General features: G+C 48.2%; 1 protein-coding gene across 1 annotated transcript in view; it reads left to right on the top strand.

Annotated features, from left to right (window-relative positions):
* Positions 1-15,377, top strand: part of spt4 (Transcription elongation factor subunit spt4) — a 34,720-nt gene extending 19,343 nt beyond the window's left edge. The window contains exon 4 of the mRNA XM_084599085.1: positions 15,160-15,377. Coding sequence (XP_084455211.1) covers positions 15,160-15,278 — 119 coding nt within the window. The 3' untranslated portion in view covers positions 15,279-15,377. The remainder of the gene's footprint in view (positions 1-15,159) is intronic.
* The last annotated feature ends 2,961 nt before the right edge of the window (positions 15,378-18,338 follow it).

Genomic DNA, 18,338 nt, shown 5'->3' with positions numbered 1-18,338 from the left:
GGTGCACTTTAATCGATGGCATCCCCAGGAGGGGACAGCAGCAGCCCGCCCAGTGTGTTTCCGGTTTGTACGTGTCGACGTTGTAATCACCTGCGAGAGGCCCGTCGTGTGCATTCGTGTTAATCTATTGATGTTTTGGAGATCCCCCCAAGGTGGAGTAAATGTGATATAAGAGAGTTATTACTCCCTGTTGCGTCCACCCCAACGCAGCCGTATACGACTACAAACGAAGTCTGTAAATTTGAAGAACATTTAAGTTTGTCCGAGGATCAAACCCGGAACCACCATGACGCCGTATATGTTCGGGGTAGTCGCTCTAGCGTGGGGAGAGAGAGAGAGAGAGAGAGAGAGAGAGAGAGAGAGAGAGAGAGAGAGAGAGAGAGAGAGAGAGAGAGAGAGAGAGAGAGAGAGAGAGAGAGAGAGAGAGAGAGAGAACAACACCTTTATTGCAGTAAACGAAGCGCACGGAGAGACCGAATTGATAAACGACGGTGATAGTCCTGCATATCTTGGTTGGTATAGAGACTGCCCCGAACGGGCGGCGGCCCCGGGTTCGATCTCCGGACCTGGATGCATAACGAGGTTTCGTAGGCTTTTCTTGGTAGATCGGCCATAATATATGGTGGATGATGATGAACAATTACTCCGTTAATTGATTTCATTGTAAGCGTTTTATGGCCGCACACCGCACCCTGTGACCGGATTTGTGCAATGTCTAACCTTGGTTTTTGTCACTAAAACTATAAATATAAAGCTAAGTTTTTGGGTTTCTTTCGTGTTTTTAGTATTTTTGGTAGTGTCGCTGGGCACCGAAAACACATCCTGTACGATCAGAAGAGATATGTGATGCTTAGTTGTGTGCGAGTATATAGCCAGGCTATAAGCTTTTTTTTTTTTTTTTTTTTCTTCTCTACTGAGCATATGACCTTTTCTTTCATAAAAGCATTCACGAACTATGAAGCGAGCTTTGGTATTTTATTTTTTCCCCTTCTGCGTAGCGCTTCCTTGCTGTATAGAACGCCTTGGTCCACTTATATATGGCCCAGAGCGCGAGACACGGAGCGGTCACCTGTGGCAAGAGGGATGTGCACTGCAGCAGTTCCTGTTGTGGAATCTGTACCCGACGAACAAGCAACCTTCGCGCGAAGAAATGCGTTCGTGGAATTTTGCGGCACGCAGAGCTGGTCACGCGCGTGTAGGCTCGATCTGCACTGCGGAGTTGTTCCTGTTTCTTGGATTTCGTTCTACCTTGTTGCCGTCGCAGGCAGTTTGTAGGTTCCGCGTACCTTTTTAAGCGGCATAGTGGGGCTTTATCTCTCTATCCTTACGTTATCAGGTTTGTGCTTATGCTGCAATGTATTTCACCCTAGGTTTTCCAGTGCCTATCTAAAGTGGTGTTCCGGGTTCTTCTATTGGACATCTAATCCTGTGTGTGCCTGACTCCCACCGGGTTCCTTCTTACGGACTGATGACTGTGTGCGCATTCTAATTGCGCTCATTATGCAAATCTGGTCCTGAATATAATTATTAAGTCATTTCAGATAACGGCTCTGTTCAGTGCTTTATGTTTAATACTCGTGCTTGGATAAAAGGAAGAAAAAAAATTACATTATATTTACGAAGGCTTGGAATTGTTGCTCTTATCGTTGTTGCGCGGTCTTCATGTCATGTGTGCTATTCCTGCAATAAATTATCTGCTGTCATTTGTAGGTTCCAGAAAGTTTCATACGACTGTTGCGCTGGTGAGAGCCGCTTTTTCCTCCCCTATTTAGTTCCAGTTTATCCTCAACCCGTTTGCTCAGCCGGTGATTATATTCACGCCTCGAGGGGCTTTTGGCTCTGTAGCTGTCACTGAACCAGGAGAAGGAGACACACTTCTCTGCTCTCTTGCAGGCGTTTAGCTTGAATGGTGGGTGTTCTGCAAGGCTCACTAGTATTCCGTGCCGCAGGCAAAAGTTCCCCTAGACCCAGAGGCTGCTCTGCCTCTTCCCACTTCGTCGTAACGTCTTCCGCTCTCAGAGCACTTTCGTTACGCTATCAGAGCCTTCCTTGGTCAATTAGTTCCCGCATGGCATTTAAGCACACTGACAACGGTTTTTTTTTCTTTATTCTTTTTTTGAAAGGGTGTTGTCAACTATGAAAACGATACACGGGCGTCAAGAAAATAGCTTGCTTCCGCGGCATTTCGACTTCGCTTCCGTCGCTGTTAGCCATCTTGCCGACTGCGTTACCGGGGGCCCATTATCATTCGAAATCCGAATCGGAAACTTTGTTCTCGTGAAGCGCTCGCTGTTTTCTGCATGCAGATCATATCGAAGGAGTGAGCAGTTTGTTCCATTAAGCAGCAGATAAATGCATGTGCATTTATCGCAACAGCAAGGTACGAATTATTTACTATATAACACTTTCTTGTTTAGATGTGTGTGTATATTGGTCACTCCCGGCGGTGTCTAACCTTCGTGAGCATGAAATATGTCTAAACAATGTAAGCGGAACGAACTTATTATAGTTTATTGCAAGTCTTAGGATACCTGCTGTCTCCTGAGGCGCATCGAGACCCGCCTATTTTACGGTCTTGAGCTCGTCGTTACGCTTTTTCCTGGATATGCTGCGACAGAATCCGTCAGAGTAAAATTTTGTTCAAATACGTCAGCCTGCTGAAATGTACGGTTCCCCTCGCAAAAGGCCGACGAAATCTACAGGCGATTTCGAAGCCCAATCAATAGCTTGTTGCGCGAAATAATTTATCCGATGGCGTTGAAACCTACTTGTGAATGCAATGCCGGGTTTTCGAATTCATTGATTCGCAGACTTTTTGTTTAGTATTCGAAGTGCCGCTTTAGTCCCCTCAACACCGAACGTTAAAGGGAGCGATACTCTTCATAATTGGAGCAAATTTCCGGCCAGCCTCGAGTTAGGATAATCGAGGTGAGAGAAAACGCACACTTTTCATCGTGAAAGATGTGCGACGCGGTCACCTTGCACTCTCGAGGGCGTTGCAACCTCTTACGTCTTACGCTGCCATGGGTTGCTCGTAAGTTCCGGAAAAAGTTTTTCCGTGGCCTGCCGTAGCCACCGAGCGCGCGCGACTTGAATCCGAGGGGGACCTACTTCGAAGAAACAATAAGACGTTCGATCCTGAGCCATTACGCCGATTGCGTCAAGTGACGGGAAAAATCGACGCGCGATACGCTTCGTGGTTTTTCCCGCCTCTGGCTGTCTACACAAGAGGTTGTGAGATAGACACGGGGTATCGTTTGACTCCGTGCCAATTGTTCTCGGGGTGGTTGTCGTCGTCGCCGTATACAGTTGCGGTGACGTCACGATCCCCACAGGATCGATGACGACGACCCTTTGAGAGAGCCGCAGAGACGCCTTTCATCCGACTTCCGTACATCCCCAGACGCTCGAACTGACTCCGGACGTTAGCGATAGATGGCGCCACCGCATCGCTCGTTGCAAATAAGTGATTGGGGAGCGCGCGAAACTCGAAGTCGACGCGATGCGTTATTCGTCCCCGGACTGCGCCTGCGTGTTCTGACACGGTAAAAGTGTCACGTATGCATCGCTTTTGTTGTGCCTTTCGTATTTCGGTTTGATTGTTGACCGTTCGCATCTTATTTACGTGCCCGACCGCGTGAGCATGCGGGAGGACAGCTTGGAAGAACCCAATCATTGTCTTTGAGCGCAAAGCGAAGAGTTGCGAGATTTGAGCCTGCTCTGTCAATTCTACTCGAACTGCACATACATTACTTGCCGTTCGCTTCCTCTCAACGAATCGCCGCAGACTGTCACAGGATGGGCAACTGTTGCGTCAACTTGACCGTTCTACGGCTCGGTAATTAGTTGCAGGCTTTGTCTTCTCACGTGGAGTTAAGAATTATTGCTCCTATGCCGACTCGGAGGTTACTACGCGAGAGTATTCTTAGCGTTAGAGGCGCCACCTGCACCTGCCTTCTTGTTTCTCAACAACTTTTCTGTCTGTGGACTTCCAGTGGTATGTTGGAAATAAATGTTTGCCACACGTGTTTTACATTCGCGAAATTGAAAAAAAAAAAAAATGCAGGAGCATGCTCCAGCGATTTGCAAAGTGGTTTCGGGTGCTGTGGCCGGGTACTTATAACTAAATGTATTGCCTTTCCTGGAACAAGACTGTCGGGAGTGTCATTAGGTATAGCATATCGCCACCGTCTTTACATCACCGCTTGCTGTGTTGTCGAACGGTGAACTTTCCACTAAGCGCCGCAAAAGGCAAAACACGTTTTATCATACCGCTTTCCCTGTATATATAGTTACCGTTGGCAGTTTCGCAGTTATTGTTACGAAAAAAGAGTGACGATGATGGAAGCTGGTTCCGCATGTAGTAAGAACGTAAGTATGCAAATACATAAAAAATATCTGCGCAGAAAGATGCTGCATGCTGCATACCTACCTTGCTGGTACTGTGACCAGTAGACCCTTTTAGTACGTAGAACGAAGTAAGCTTGCGAGCAAAACACTGAGTGCATAACAAAACAGAGTCGCAATCGCGGGCAGTGGCGCTATCTATTGACAGCAAGTCAAAGCTTTCCTACTGTGGCTTTAGAAACCCTTCTATTTTTCGCTGTTACCAATGGTGAATGCATTACCAGCTTTCCTTTTTAGAGTAACTAAAGTTATGAAGCTGGAGGCCAGTGTTGAAGCCGACAAAACCCTGAACTTTGTCATAGGCGTGAGAATGTTCACGGTGTACTGTGAGGCTGAACAGCTTGAAAATCGCCGATCATCTCGAAAAATTGGTCAGTGGTCGCTTTATTTGGAGATATAAGCTAGAACATGGGAAATTAAAGCGAATGCAGCCGTTTAGAATTATATATCGCGCAGAATAATGCGGCGGCGATGCGGTGTTTAGCCCGACTTGAGCGAGCAGCGTACCGCCATTTTGGTCCGCTAACTCTCTCCGCAACTTAAAGCAGATCCTCTAAAGCGCTCGCAGCATGGTAACGGCCGTGCACGCGCAGATGTCTGCAGCCCGGTAAACTGTAGCGTAGACACGGTAGCGATATGCTATAACTCTTTATAAACACTCGCATACGCTAAGTGAATACCGTTTTCATACTGATTGCTTTAAACACATTTACGTTTTTACCATTACCGATAGCCCAAGTTCATCCTTTACTTGAAATCTGTTGCTGCAGCTGATAGTGACCCTTCGTACCAGCCGTTTCCTGATTTTCTGTGATTCTGTTTTGCTATTATTATTCTCTTGGGTATATTATCACGCATGTCCAAAGTTTTATTACGCCTATGCCATGTTACATAATCAACCATCAATACAATTCTCAAATCTGTTCTGTGTTCATTGATGATCTTTACTGCGTACAACATTTCGGTATCCTATTGGTGGCCTTGCGGTCCTTATTTTGAATTCCCTTCTTATCACGGTCTTCACCTTCTATTTCTTATATTCGCGTTTTACTATATTTTGCTGTATGCTAACATGTTGATATGTTTCAGTGTAGTACTTGTTAATTCTTAACTGTTATTCTGTGTTAAGTTTTTGTTAATTTTATACCGTTATCCTGTGGACCGTATTATGTCATAACTATCCCAAATGGGATTACCAGTATTTGTAAATAAAGGAACAAGTTATTTAAGTAACTGTATTGCGCCATACCTTTAAGGGCTGAAGGTGGAAGTGCTCAGCGAGGTATAATAAATGCCTCGTATCATTGTCCGTGGTTAGCAACTGCTATTGTTTTAAATTGTATGATACTATAGCATTTGTGTGTGTAGAGAGGGGGGGGGGGGGGGTCGTGTCTTTCGCACTCGTCTCCCGACCCCTGTATCGCTGCGTTCCCGGTGAGCATTGCCTCGTTTCGGAGGAAGAATTACGCGCGACCCAACGGGCATCGTTCGCCGGTCGGCCAGCGCCCCGGTCCCGAGCCCTCTCGCTTCCAGGAATCGTAACTTTTCCCCGCAGGGTTTTGTGCGCGCCCGCGGTTCGACATTCGCGAAGGTCATCGCAGTGCTTTCCGCAGACCGGCCACAGACACCAGTCCTTCGGCGATCTGGCCCGTGCATGAGACCCGCTTCTGTTTCGCTTGTCTTTTATTCTTCCTTTGCTTTTCCTGGCTCTTTTTTCCGTTCCTTAACGGCGCGCAGTTTGGCGAGAGTTCGGTATATAGGCGAGGCGTGCCAGTTCTGTCCGGCGGTCGGAGATAGTTTAGCGCCGGGACTTGGGCGCGACGGTGCTCTTTACGTTTCCTCTCTCACAGAGGCCATTATGAAACAGAAAATAAAAAAGAAAAAAAGCAACCTTTCTTTCTTCCTGCTTTTCTCTCGTTCATAGAGCGTCTATCAGCATTCATCTGGAGGAAAGCTCGTATGAAGAGGGCAGGGTCGGAATTTACGACGTTCCTTTCAGCGGACAAGATGCGCAACAAAACGGTCACGGTGTCACACGCTGCGCGGTTTATATCGACTGGGCCTCGAAGGAGGGGATTTCGGGGGCTCCGGATAAAAGCGATAAAAGAAAGGAAGTGTTAGAACGGGACATCGCCCGGGTCAGTGTGCGTCTGATGCATGGCTTGTATCCGTCGTGGAGTTGATTCTTTCGTTTCTTCCCCATGGCCGTTATGGTATAGCCTTCATACTACGCACCCCTGATGTCCACCTGTAGGTTTCAGCGCTACTTGTTTTTTGTTTCGGCACCGCGGTGCGGATGCTCGCTCAAGATTTCGTGGCGTTGCCTTGTACAGCAGTCGTCCGATCGCAAGTCTTCCCTAGTTATCGCACATTGTCGACGTGCGCTGGCAAAATCACGAATACACGCCAAGTTTCGATGTGCGTGTACGTGTTCGTGCGTGCGTGCTGAGACGTGTCGCATTTGACGCGTAGCTGTTACGGGGTTGCTTTGAGCGGGCAGTGTTCGTGTTACATAAATACGTAGCACTTGGACAAGAACAGGGAAAAAGGAAGGCGCTTCGTGCATTGAGCGGTTGTTTATGCGACACCCTGTCCGAGCGGACAGTGCCGGGGCTTCCAGAGAATAGGCCGGTACTCTTGTCGTCCCTGTTGGTCTTGTCCGCAGGTCCTGTCTTTATAAATCAAAGCAGCGCTTTCTCCTTGCCGGCGACAGATTGCGCTTTATTCGTTTAGTTTGATCCAGCCGTTCGCATGAGTGCGACACCGCAGAGAGTTCTGCCGCGGTAACGTGGCAACGTCCGAACTGGCGACATGCATACGTCAGTGTATGTGTGTGAGAGCGTATATAGCCTACATCGGGAAACTCCTTTTGTGACAGTCGCGACAGCTGCGGTGCCGTCGGTGTGCGCCCGTTTCCTGCCTTTGCGGCGCGTTAGTGCTTACGTAATTTAGCCCCGGCGTTTACAAACGCTGGCTGCCGGAGCGTGTCGGGCGTCTTCGTGCGGCCGGAAAGTAAAAGTTTACCGCTCTTCTTTTCTTTTTTTTATGCGAGTCAGAACCCGGTCAAGCTTGGCTGTTGTGTCTGCGCGTACAGTTGGCGGTAGAGTGTGTGTACGAAGCAAGGCTCTTGCCACCTTCCGAATGCCCTAAAATTTTAACTTCAGGGGTTGACGTCTTACTTTCCCGCGCTACCTGCACGGTGCTGGTAGTCCCTCCCCTCTGAGATTCATCTACAATCTCTGCCACGCTTTGCCTTACTACTTGTGTCAAGTTGCGTGCGCACGTTTACTTGCTTTTTTTTTTTCTTTTTTCTCGTTTCCTTTTCGCTTCGCATAAGATTTTTTTTTTCTTTTTTATCCGAAGAGTTAGCAGTATGGATACGGTTAATCGGCATATACTCGTCGTGCCCGTGTGCGAGGAATGGCTGTCTTCTGACTCGATGCTCTTCAAGAACGTTCCTCGGTTCCTCGCCATAACCGCCGGGCTTGCACTAAATGCGATGTCCTTTTGAGAAGGTGCTCTTTAAAAACCGCTCTTGTTTTTTTTTTTTTTTTTTTTTTTTTTTTTTTTTTTTTTTTTTTTTTTTTTCGCCTTCAGCTACCGTGCTTAAACTGGAGGGAACGATGGTCTTTCGGTCCGTGCCTACTCGGCGCCTTGAATATTCGCTAGGACTGGCTGAGAAGGGTTTTACACTATAGCTGATTACTTTGTCATCTCGCTGTCGTTTCTTCCGCTCTAGATTAAAAAGGTCTCGATTAAAGAATCTTTGAAATGAGTTCGCTCCCTTTGGCAGCGTTCCTCTTCGCTTCCGGATGAGCCACGAATCTCAAAACGACACAACTGTCCGCTTGCGTCACGTTGTGAATTCTCTTGTGTCTTGCGGTTGCATGCGTTTGCGCTGTTACGTTACCTAAACACAACTCTCCTATCGCGATCACTCCTCCTCCTTGTTCTCTGCTCAGTTAAAGTTTGCGTGACTCCCGAATTTCGGAAAGCTCTCCCGCTGTCCCTGGTCGCCGCTGGACCTTTCGTGACGACCGGCGTTGCTGCCCTCGTCTTCAGCGAGCGCGCCACACAGCAAGGCCTCGTCCTCTATACCAACGGCTTAGTGAGCCGGTGCGGTAGCTGGACTGTAGCTATACTCGGGGACACGTTTTCTTGGCAATGGGCGCAAAGGTAGGGAGGCGGCGCGTATTTAAACGTGTCACTCCGCCATGTAGTCCGACCGCGCGGCTTTCGGCCTGCATAGACGTTCAAGATCATTTCCTTAGGTTGCTTCGACAGCCAGCGTCTCTTGAACTTGAATCGAATCTTGTTTGGTGAAAACGCTTCCAACCGTTGCGGAGTGGACGAACCAGAACCGAAACGACTCGAACAGGCGACTGTCGCCATCTTGTTTGCAAAGTCGGGCCCGTCTCGAAAACCCGCGACAGACATCACACGAGAAAACCCGGTGGAACCAAGACAAATGTTTTAGGCATAACAGCTTCATTTCGAAAAATCGGTTCTGTTATAAGAAATATACCGTAAATAACTAGCGCTATAATTTCAATTTGTTTTTGCAGAAACGGCTCATGCAGCTAGGGACTATATTCAGCTGCGTAGGAAGATGATGCGTTTCGGCTCTGTAGCTTTGGCTCCATTGCCAAGAAAAAGTGCCTCCGAGTATAGACCGCTCTAACTTGAATACATTCAACGGAAAATTCAGGAGGCACTTTGACGATCTAAAATGCGCATAGCCGAAAATGCCCATTGCGCAATTGTGACTTCGTTGCCCGTGCGCAGTTGTGGTGGCTACTAGGTGTGTTGTGAGGTTCGCGCACGAGGACACTGCGCATGCGCTGTGCGTGCATTCAAGATGTCTCAAACCCTACTAATTAACAAATTTACCTTGCAATAATTAACTAATTATTATATAACTATCTAATTAGCCTTGACTGAATAACTAGTTATCATTGACTAGTTATCGCTAACTAATGTTCATACACCTACTACATCGTCATTGATTGTTTAACTGTCAGTACTGAAACCGTCCTAATCCTCCTAAAGATGATTGACAGCTGCCGCGGACGCACGCACGGAGACGCCGGCGAGTCGTGAACCATAAAAGGTTTTCGCCTTAAAATGTGTGTGTACTTTTTTCCGTAACCACGTCTCTGTTTTCATGCGTGGATGAGCTGCGAGGCACTTCGGCGCGATTTGTGTACGCCGTTGTGCATGTGAACAGTTGCTTTCGATAGCCGCCTTCATTTTTCCTTGAAAGCTGTGCGCTTATTAGAAAGAAGGTATTTCAAACTTTTGTTTGAAAATATCGTGTTTCAATTCCGTATCACTTGGTGCGAAAAAGAACCCACGAGGCTAAGCTTGCTAATAACCCACTAGGCTTATCTATTTTGTTCAGGCGCGGATTGCACGTTGGATCTGAGCCTCGGTTTCGTCCAGGAAAGAGAAGTATATACGAACTTGAACTGTTCTCATAAGAACACTTTAGCTATAGATGCTCGGCTTCGTCGTGCTGACCGCAAATTATTCGCAAGCACTGGGCTTTTGCCACTGCAGTTTGCCGCACTCTGTCAGATATCGGAAGAATAGGAGAAGAATAGAAGCAGGAGAAGATAGGCAATTAACTTCACTGCAGGCCCCGAGCGGATGGCGTAGTCATAAGGAGAACCTTCTCCGTTGTATGCCGTTGGCGTTCCCTAGTCTGGAAGAAGGCAGTCACTCCAGGATGAAGCGGGATTGTGGGTCAAAGAAGACAAGATAATGGCTGTGTTAGCTTTGTGGCGTACAGTTAATTTGGACAGCGAGGTGTTTCACGTCATCATGAGTTGCAGAGTAATGGATAAGTTTTGTCAGTTTTGATGTCTTATTTGTAATATATGTGTGCTTGTTCCCTATAGCGTTGAGTTAGTGCACCGCTCTTTTCGATGTTATTGTAGAAACGATGAACCAGAACCTACGTGCGCGATAGCTGTTCAGGTGCAACTGCGTTGTATACGAGCTATCACGCCAGCACGATATGCATAATATGGCGATTACATTTTTCGGTTAACCTCGCAATGCGTTCAGCCTTTGCAGTTCGATGGCTGTGGTTTGTGTTGCCGGCCGCATCCGCCCTTTCGCAACCTGCCTGACCGCACACATGGGCCGAATAATCGATCGAGATTGCACAGGCTACCGTGTACTGCGTTGGCCAAGCTCTGTGCGGACAGCGCGTGCGTCGCAGATCACATACAGATCCCTGACTATACCCGGACCTCGTCGTGGCCGTGAAAGTGGCCATCGAAGGCTGCGCTGAAGACGCTTGAAGCGGGGTGGGGCGCACATGCAGCAGAGCAGAGCTGCTCTAAACGATTGCATTGTGCGCTCCCGCCGCCGGTCGGCGCCATCTACACCGCTCCCTGTTCTACCCCAAGGTTGCTTAGCTTTCGAGTATGTGGCCTCACTTTCCCCGAAGGTTACGTTGGCACGGTGACAGGTCCGCTTGCATCGTCTTAGCAGATTCGCCGCCGCCCCCCCCCCCCCCCCTTTTTTTTTTTTTCTTTTTCGCGGTAACCGCGCAACGGAAGCCTTGTGAATGTGCTCCTTCGCAAATATGAAATTTATTTTTTTTTCCTCGAAGGATGGTTCCGATTCCTCTCACTGCGTTTGCTGAGTAGATCCTTCCGTAGCTTTGCTTCTTCGGAACCTTGAGAAGCCATGCTGCGGCCTCCTCCGCCTCCTTGCTTGTTATATGCCGTGTCCAAGACGCCCCCACAGCGCTCTTCATCCCCCCCCCCCCCTCCCCTTCGCCTTTTTGCCTTTGTCGGTGGTCAGGGAATGGCTTCCTTGTGCTCCTTTCTTCCACCAGCTAGGTGTGCGTGTATGCGTGTTGTGAGTGGGAGCGGCGACTGCCAAGGTCAGTTTCGCTGTGAGCAGAGGGGGCCAGTGGGTCACAAGGAAGCTACCTTCCGCTTTGCGTGACCTTCCTCCGCCTCTTAACTTGCGCCAGCCCGAAGAAGTAATAAAAACGACGGTAGGCGTCGTCTGGAGGAGAGCTTTCCGGTTGCGGCGGTGGGCTGGAAGTATCCCTTTTCCCTGAGCTCGGGATCGTGTGTCGAGAATTCATTTATAGCAGGGGCCGGCAGAACCTTAGGTAGGCGGATGAGGTTTAAGAAGTTTGCGGAGGTCAAATGGACGCAGCTAGCACAGGACTGGGCTAATTTGAAGAATATGAAAGCGGTCATCTCCCTGCAGTGGGCATAGTGGGGATGAGGATGATGAGGATAAATGGTAAGTGTAGGTGTACACCGTATGTTGCGGATATTGTCCGAACACTCCCTCGATGAGCGTGGACGCGAAGGAGATTTAAATAATGTCCCCCCTTTTTTTTTTTTCACTTGATACTCTTGGGGGTAAATTGTGCATGTTTTTATTAACCTGTGTGATGACGCGGGGTGGCGCAGTGGTTATGGCGTTCGACTACTGTTCCCAAGGATGCGGGATCGAATCCCGGCCTCGGCGGCAGCTTTTCGATGGAGGCGAAAAGCAAGGCGCCCGTGTGCTGTGCGATGTCGGTGCACGTTAAAGTACCCCAGGTGGTCGAAATTTCCGGAGTCCTCCACTACGGCGTGTCTCATAGCCTGAGTCGCTTTGGGAAGTTAAACCACACAAAACTAAACCAAAACCAGACACGAAAACGTTTCTTTGCGACTCGACGAGCGCTGCCGAGTGGCATCGCGTTTAACAGCCGTCGTTAACGCTGTCTTCCATGCGTTCCACATGTCGTCTCTGTGAAAACGCGTTTGCTTCCCCTCCGTGTAACGCACCATTCCTCGGCTCTCATCGCAGGCGTTGTTGCCATGTGGTACTGCTTTGCACTGGCGGTATCCGCACAGCACTGTAGAGATCCCTCCGGTGGTCGGCCGTCCTTGAGGAAGTCGATCGTGTTCGCGGGAGACGCCGTAACCGCCACAGGTAGGGTGAGGGAAGTCTGGTTGGGGCGGGGAAGATCCTGATAATCTGTACTCTGCTTCGCACTTGCAGCGTTCGAAAGTGCGCGCGCATAAAGACGACTCGTCTCGAGCCTGGTCCCGTGCATGTCATGCCTTCCCCCCCCTCCCCCCCCCCCCCCACACACACGCTTACCTAATGCCTTCTCCCGCACACCTCCTCACCCTCGCTGTTGCTGCATCGCTTCTATGTACCGCCAGACGCGCCCCCCCCCCCTCCCTCCCTCCCTCCTCCGTGATGCACATCCGACATTGAGATGCACGGGTGGGAGCGTAACAGGGGGCGTGTTACGTAAGAGGAAGCTGCGGCGTGTCGACGTTTGGCGCTCTGCAGGAAGTGGATGGCGGCGGCATGGTTGCTTCTGGAAACGCGCTCGCGCAGGTATATGTGCGAGCAACACGAAAGGCAACAACCCGCGAAGACGAAGCATGGCTCTGCAGCGGTAGCGCAGAATCCATCCGGGATAAGCAGCTCCATTCTGTTCGTCTGTGGACCGAAGGGAATATGTTTGCCAAGTAAACGTTTGTTCAGGTGTTCACAGCCGAATTGGAGCACGCGAGCGCAATTTGCACCTCTCTATAGCGCTCTGCATTGTGTATCATTCGCACTGCCAGATGACGAACGTGCATTCAATTACGCCATGTTGCCTGCCTGTGCCAACAGTGTAACCCTGCAGAATGTTTGGTGTGCTCATGATGACTGGTTCGCCGCGGCTGGGCTTGCCCGGTGCCGCATTGAGGGCTGTCTTGCTCGGTTTCACTGATACATGCTGAAAAGAAACAGTAATGTCTTCATTAAGGGAAACGCAGAGGCGCAGAGTTAAAGTAAGAATTCAGAGCTAGGGTTGCTACAGTAGCTTTAGGTTCTGTCTGTTTTCCGGTATGATCGGTGGACTGCTGGGCGTCGAGATTGTAGAAAACAGTTGTTACAAATGCAGACGTACCGCCGCTTGCAACAGTTAATCCATAACGCACCAGCGGTCGGACTGTGGTCTTGCGCATGTTCTTGTGCCTAAGGGGTGCAGGCAGGGGCTTAATATTTTTCTGTCTAGTGAGAGCAGGTTCCGAACTACCAAATCTTGTCAAACTTGTATATCGCAGAAAAAGAGAGCTCATGACATAGCTGGAGTCGTCCTCGGTGAGCGACAGTAGGGCCATTTGTTTAATCTACACCAGCTACACCTGTGCAGCAAAACTCTAATGTAGGTATAGGAGATTTCCTACACTGGTGTAGCTGGTGTAGGTTAAACCAATGGCCCTAGTATAATCGTTGCCTATACGCCATAGCTGTATGTGGGTCACTACGTGGTTTTCGCCTACGACCGCTAAATAATTTAAAATTTAATTTTCTCACAGTTTCGGCAGTCGAGCGATGGCTTGTGAGGTCACAATCGAGTTTAGGTCACTCGCAGTTGACTCTTCATTTGTTGTGATTCCTGTTCTTTATGCTGGCTGGCTTTAGCGTTGTAGTGAATTCGAACGACAGAGGAACGATTATATCGCGCTTTTTCTCATTCCTCACGTGACCTAGACTTTACTTTGACGTCACAGCCATCGCTTGGCCGTTGAAGCTGAGCAGGCGAGGAAAGAAATTCAGTTATAAATTATTCGGTGGTCGTAGGCGTATACGCGTGGGATTCATGTGCAGTAATGTCACACGGATCATTACAAATTATAAACCACGAATCCAAAAGTTTGGTGTCTATACTCCATTTAATCTTTGCGCATGTGACCGAACGAAATCTGCTTCAAGGGTGATGGGCGCGCTGTTGTTAGCTTGGCTGATTTTTCTCTGCTGTTCTCTGCTGTTCCAGTTCGCTCGCGCGTCACGCGGTTTAACTGTACATTCGGAAGAGGGAAGCTTTATGTGTGTATCTGGGGGAAGTAGATTCCAAGAGTTCGCAGACTTCGGCTGTAAAATTTGTTAGGCACGAGTTTCTAGCCTTTTTCAAGATTTAAAGGGATATTATTTATCGGTCGTTGTGAAGGTATATTTGCTTCACTCTGTCTGTCTCTGCGTTGAAGCACAAATGGGCAGCGAGGCAAACGTCGCGGCCTTTGAGAAAATTTCGACTGAAGCGCTAAAGAGTAAAAAGAAAAAAAAATAAGAAGCTCGCGGCTACAATTTCGACATTCCAAAAACGTCAGACTTAGGCATCCAGCTTGAGAAACTCTTTCGTCTTGCGAAACAATACACGACGACATACTCTCCTCATCATCCGACACGAATCCTATGGCAACCATTTGCCGAAGTCACATGATTATTTCTCGCGTATTTTGCCTTGTGACATTACCAAGCTCACGTCGCGTAATGCATAGCCGCCTATAGAAGAGTGAATTGTGAAACTTTGAAAAAAAAAAATGGGATTTCGAAGCGTGTCACGGGAAGGAAATATGTCACATGACGAAACGTCTTGACATTAGCGGCCAAAAATATCGTGAAATGTTTGGAAGAATGGTCTTTCTTCTCAGTAAAATTTCTTTTTCAATATTTCATCAACCAAAGTCTTCGAACTTTGCTCTAAACGACATATTTTTAGCGATAACCTTGCGTTTCTTGGTTCCTGAATAATGGGTGGCGGGAACGCTAAGGGGGCTATAGCTACTGCTTCGCAAAATATTCCAGTGCTGTGGTTTCGCTCGAAATCGCGAGCCATCCAGCCCGCGAAAAGTAAGTCGCATATCAGAAGTGTCTGTGCTTGTCCTGCACGTGCTGCGGAAAAATGTAAAGCCTCTTTCGCTCCCCATTTTTGTCACGCAGGTCGCAAGGCCAAGGGCATCTACGCCATCTCGGTGTCCGGACGGCTGCCAATGGCCACGGTGCGCGAGCTCAAGAGCAGGGGTATCACCTACAAGTCTCGGGACACCAGCACAGTCTGAAGCGGCAGCTGGCGCCATCTATCCATGCCGCTGTTCTCTTCTTTCTCTCGAATTACTGTAAATAAAGTGTGCATATCAGTTTTCGTCTTGGTTTTCTAACTCTCTCTCTCTCTCTTTGCTTCCGTGCACTCCGCCGCTCCTTTGTTGGCTCGAGCGGAGAGTTGGGGGCGACATATGGACCAAAATGGTTGGGACGAGGTGCCTGTGATTCCTCCCGATTTTGCTTCCAATCAAACGGCACCTCTATATACAATTGTAAACCCTATTTGCACTCGAATGAAAGCGCAAAGAGAGGAAGGAGGAGCCGTAGTAGAGGGCTCCGGAGTAATTTTGACCACTTGGGGATCTTTAACGTGCACTGATAACGCACAGCACACGCACACGGACGCCACTTCGTTTCGCCTCCGGCGGCCTTCCCTCACGGCGCGGTCAGGTGTTCACGGAACAAGTGTGGTAGATACTGCACCTTTCCTTTCCCGTGAACCAATTATAATATATATTTGCACTCGAGAGAGATTAGAATAACGTGTTCGGTTATGGGTGGTTAGTTGAAGGGCTTTTCAGTGATCACCGTTAGCCTCCATCATGCTTCATGTTGAACTACCCGTGCGGTGATGCATGTGTGAGTGGTACTGTTATCAGCGTGGCTGGAAAATATCTGTTTTGGTACACTAGGCTGATTTGGCCAGTTAGAGCGCTAACACTTGGAGCGAGGGCCGTATCCAAGAGTTGAGAAAAGCGTGCTGGAAAAAATACGGACGTGATTTTTATCAGAAATGATACGCCGTTGTTCTTTATAAATGCAGCGTTCTGGTTGGCGTCTTGCCATTTAGCGTCCCTGTGCTAGTTAAGTTGGACGCTAGTTTGCGATAGAAATTCCTATCGACGGCATTGGCATCGGCAATTGAATGTCACTAATTGTAGGTGTACACGTGATAGGCGAATATGTCTACTTAGGTAGTAACCACAGATCTGGACCGCGAAAAGGAACTTTGAGAATAAGATAGGGATGGAGCGCATTTGGAACTAACTCGTGAGATTATGAATGGTAACTTAACAGTATCGCTCCAGAGGAAAATATATACTAATTTTATCTTATTTGTACACGCCTATTGGGCTTGAAACATGGAGGCTAACGCTGAGGGTTATGTAACGAAAATGGTAGGTTTAACATTAAGAGATAGGAAACGTGCAGAGTAGGTCAGAGAAATAACTAGTTAATGAAGTTCTAGCCGAAATAAAAAAAAAATAAATGGGCATGAGCAGAACATGTAGTTCGAAGCGAATGTAACCAGTGGTCGCTAAGGGTAAACTGGATTCCAATGGAAGGAAAACGTAGCAGGGGACGGTAGAAAGTCAGGTGGGCGGATGAGGTTAAGTTCGCGGGGGTCAAGGGGAACGCAGCTAGCAAAGGACCGGGTTAAGTGGAAGAAGATGGGAGAGGTCATCGCCCTGCAGTGGGTATAGTCCGGCTGATGAATGATAAGTATAGGTGTCCACCGAAAAGTAAGACTGACAACGCGCCTTCCCTTTGCCCGAAAACTAAAGCAGCTAAAGACCACGAGGCGAAATCATGCTAAACAGTGCTTTCGCACGTTTTGTCAGTTTAAGTATAGTTAAACCCCGGCTAACTTCACGCGGTAATGTATCTCGTTCCACAAAACGCCGCCTTTGCACCTGGCACCGCGCCAGCAGTCGCCTAATCGTCTCCCAACGTTTTTATCTTAAATTCAAGGTGCAACTGCTGCTTATTTATTGGCCCTTAAAATAATTTTAAAAATTTCATGGAGCAGGACGACGGTGGACCCCCAGGCCGCTTAGATAGCCGGGCAAATTTGTATTTCGGCGACCCTTCGGGCTCGGCCCACCGTCCAAAAGCTGTCTCCAGCTGCGAGCTGCGCAGATCAGCCTCTCGCCACTCCCTATGTTGTGATTCTTTCCACGGGGGCTTGGGTTGGGTCAATTCAAAAAGATGTGACTAAAGTCAGCTCTGGAGCTAAGACACAAGTGACAGTGGGGAGAAGTTTTATCGAGAGTTATAATGGAGAAAGAGAAAGTGGTCACGATTTTGGCCGTTTGAAGTCTGCCAGCTTTTAAGATAAAGTAAACGTTCGTTTATGTCCGATTTTAGTTCGGGCAGAGGTGACTTGTGAGCCCGTATTGCCGACGGGTATCAGCCTATAAGTATTGTTTTAATCGATTACTGAGAAGATTCGCTCTCACTCTGCGAATGCACCGGGCATTTCCTGAACTATGTTTTGTCGCCGGCAGTTTACCGGATCGAGTTTTCTCCCCATTGCGGCCCAGGGTCAACCTTGGCAGAGCTCTGCACAGACCAAAGCGTATTCTGCAACTTTGCAACTCTGCAACTTTGCAACTCTGCAACTTTGAATTACTAATTTAAACAGCGCGAACACGAAGACAAAGGACAAGATAAAAGAAAGCCACAGTACAAGCGCTTGTACTGTGGCTTTCTTTTATCTTGTCCTTTGTCTTCGTGTTCGCGCTGTTTAAATTAATAATGAATAAGTACCCAAATCGCCCAACAAAGTATCTTCTGCAACTTTGAATACTCGTTCCTAACATAGTAAACACTTTTATTGTGGATTTTTTAATTGTTCGTTGCCTGACAAAATTTGTACTCTTCTTGGAGATTGGCAATCAGCTTTTTTCTATAGGTCATTAAAAATAGAGCCCTGTTGAACTATGATTGATATGAAGAAACAAAAGATTAAATTTAAAGTGAACAATTTTTTGCGCACACTACACCTATAAACTGCATTTTCCCCGCGGTAAGAGAACATCGAGGACTGCAGTGCATAATTGATCTCGAGGAAATCCGCACTCTTACTACATCAAGCTATTTGTGGGGAATTAAGGTGATGCAAGAAAGGTGGCCGGTCCCGTCGGAACCTAGAATGCATGCGCACATCCTCTCCTCGTAACCTCCTCTGCCTCTTCTCAGCGCCAGATGCAGCCAGGAGAGGTTTCTCATGAGAGTTGCTGCTTTCCTCTGCTCTTAGGGGAGCTTCCGTATAAATCCACGTATACTGGACACTT

This window comes from Amblyomma maculatum, chromosome 3 (genome assembly GCF_055883805.1).
Source record: "Amblyomma maculatum isolate TAMU_Amacu chromosome 3, ASM5588380v1, whole genome shotgun sequence".
Classification (NCBI taxonomy): Eukaryota; Metazoa; Arthropoda; class Arachnida; order Ixodida; family Ixodidae; genus Amblyomma; species Amblyomma maculatum.
Note: the sequence above shows the minus strand (reverse complement) of the source record. Positions and strands in the feature narration are given on the sequence as shown.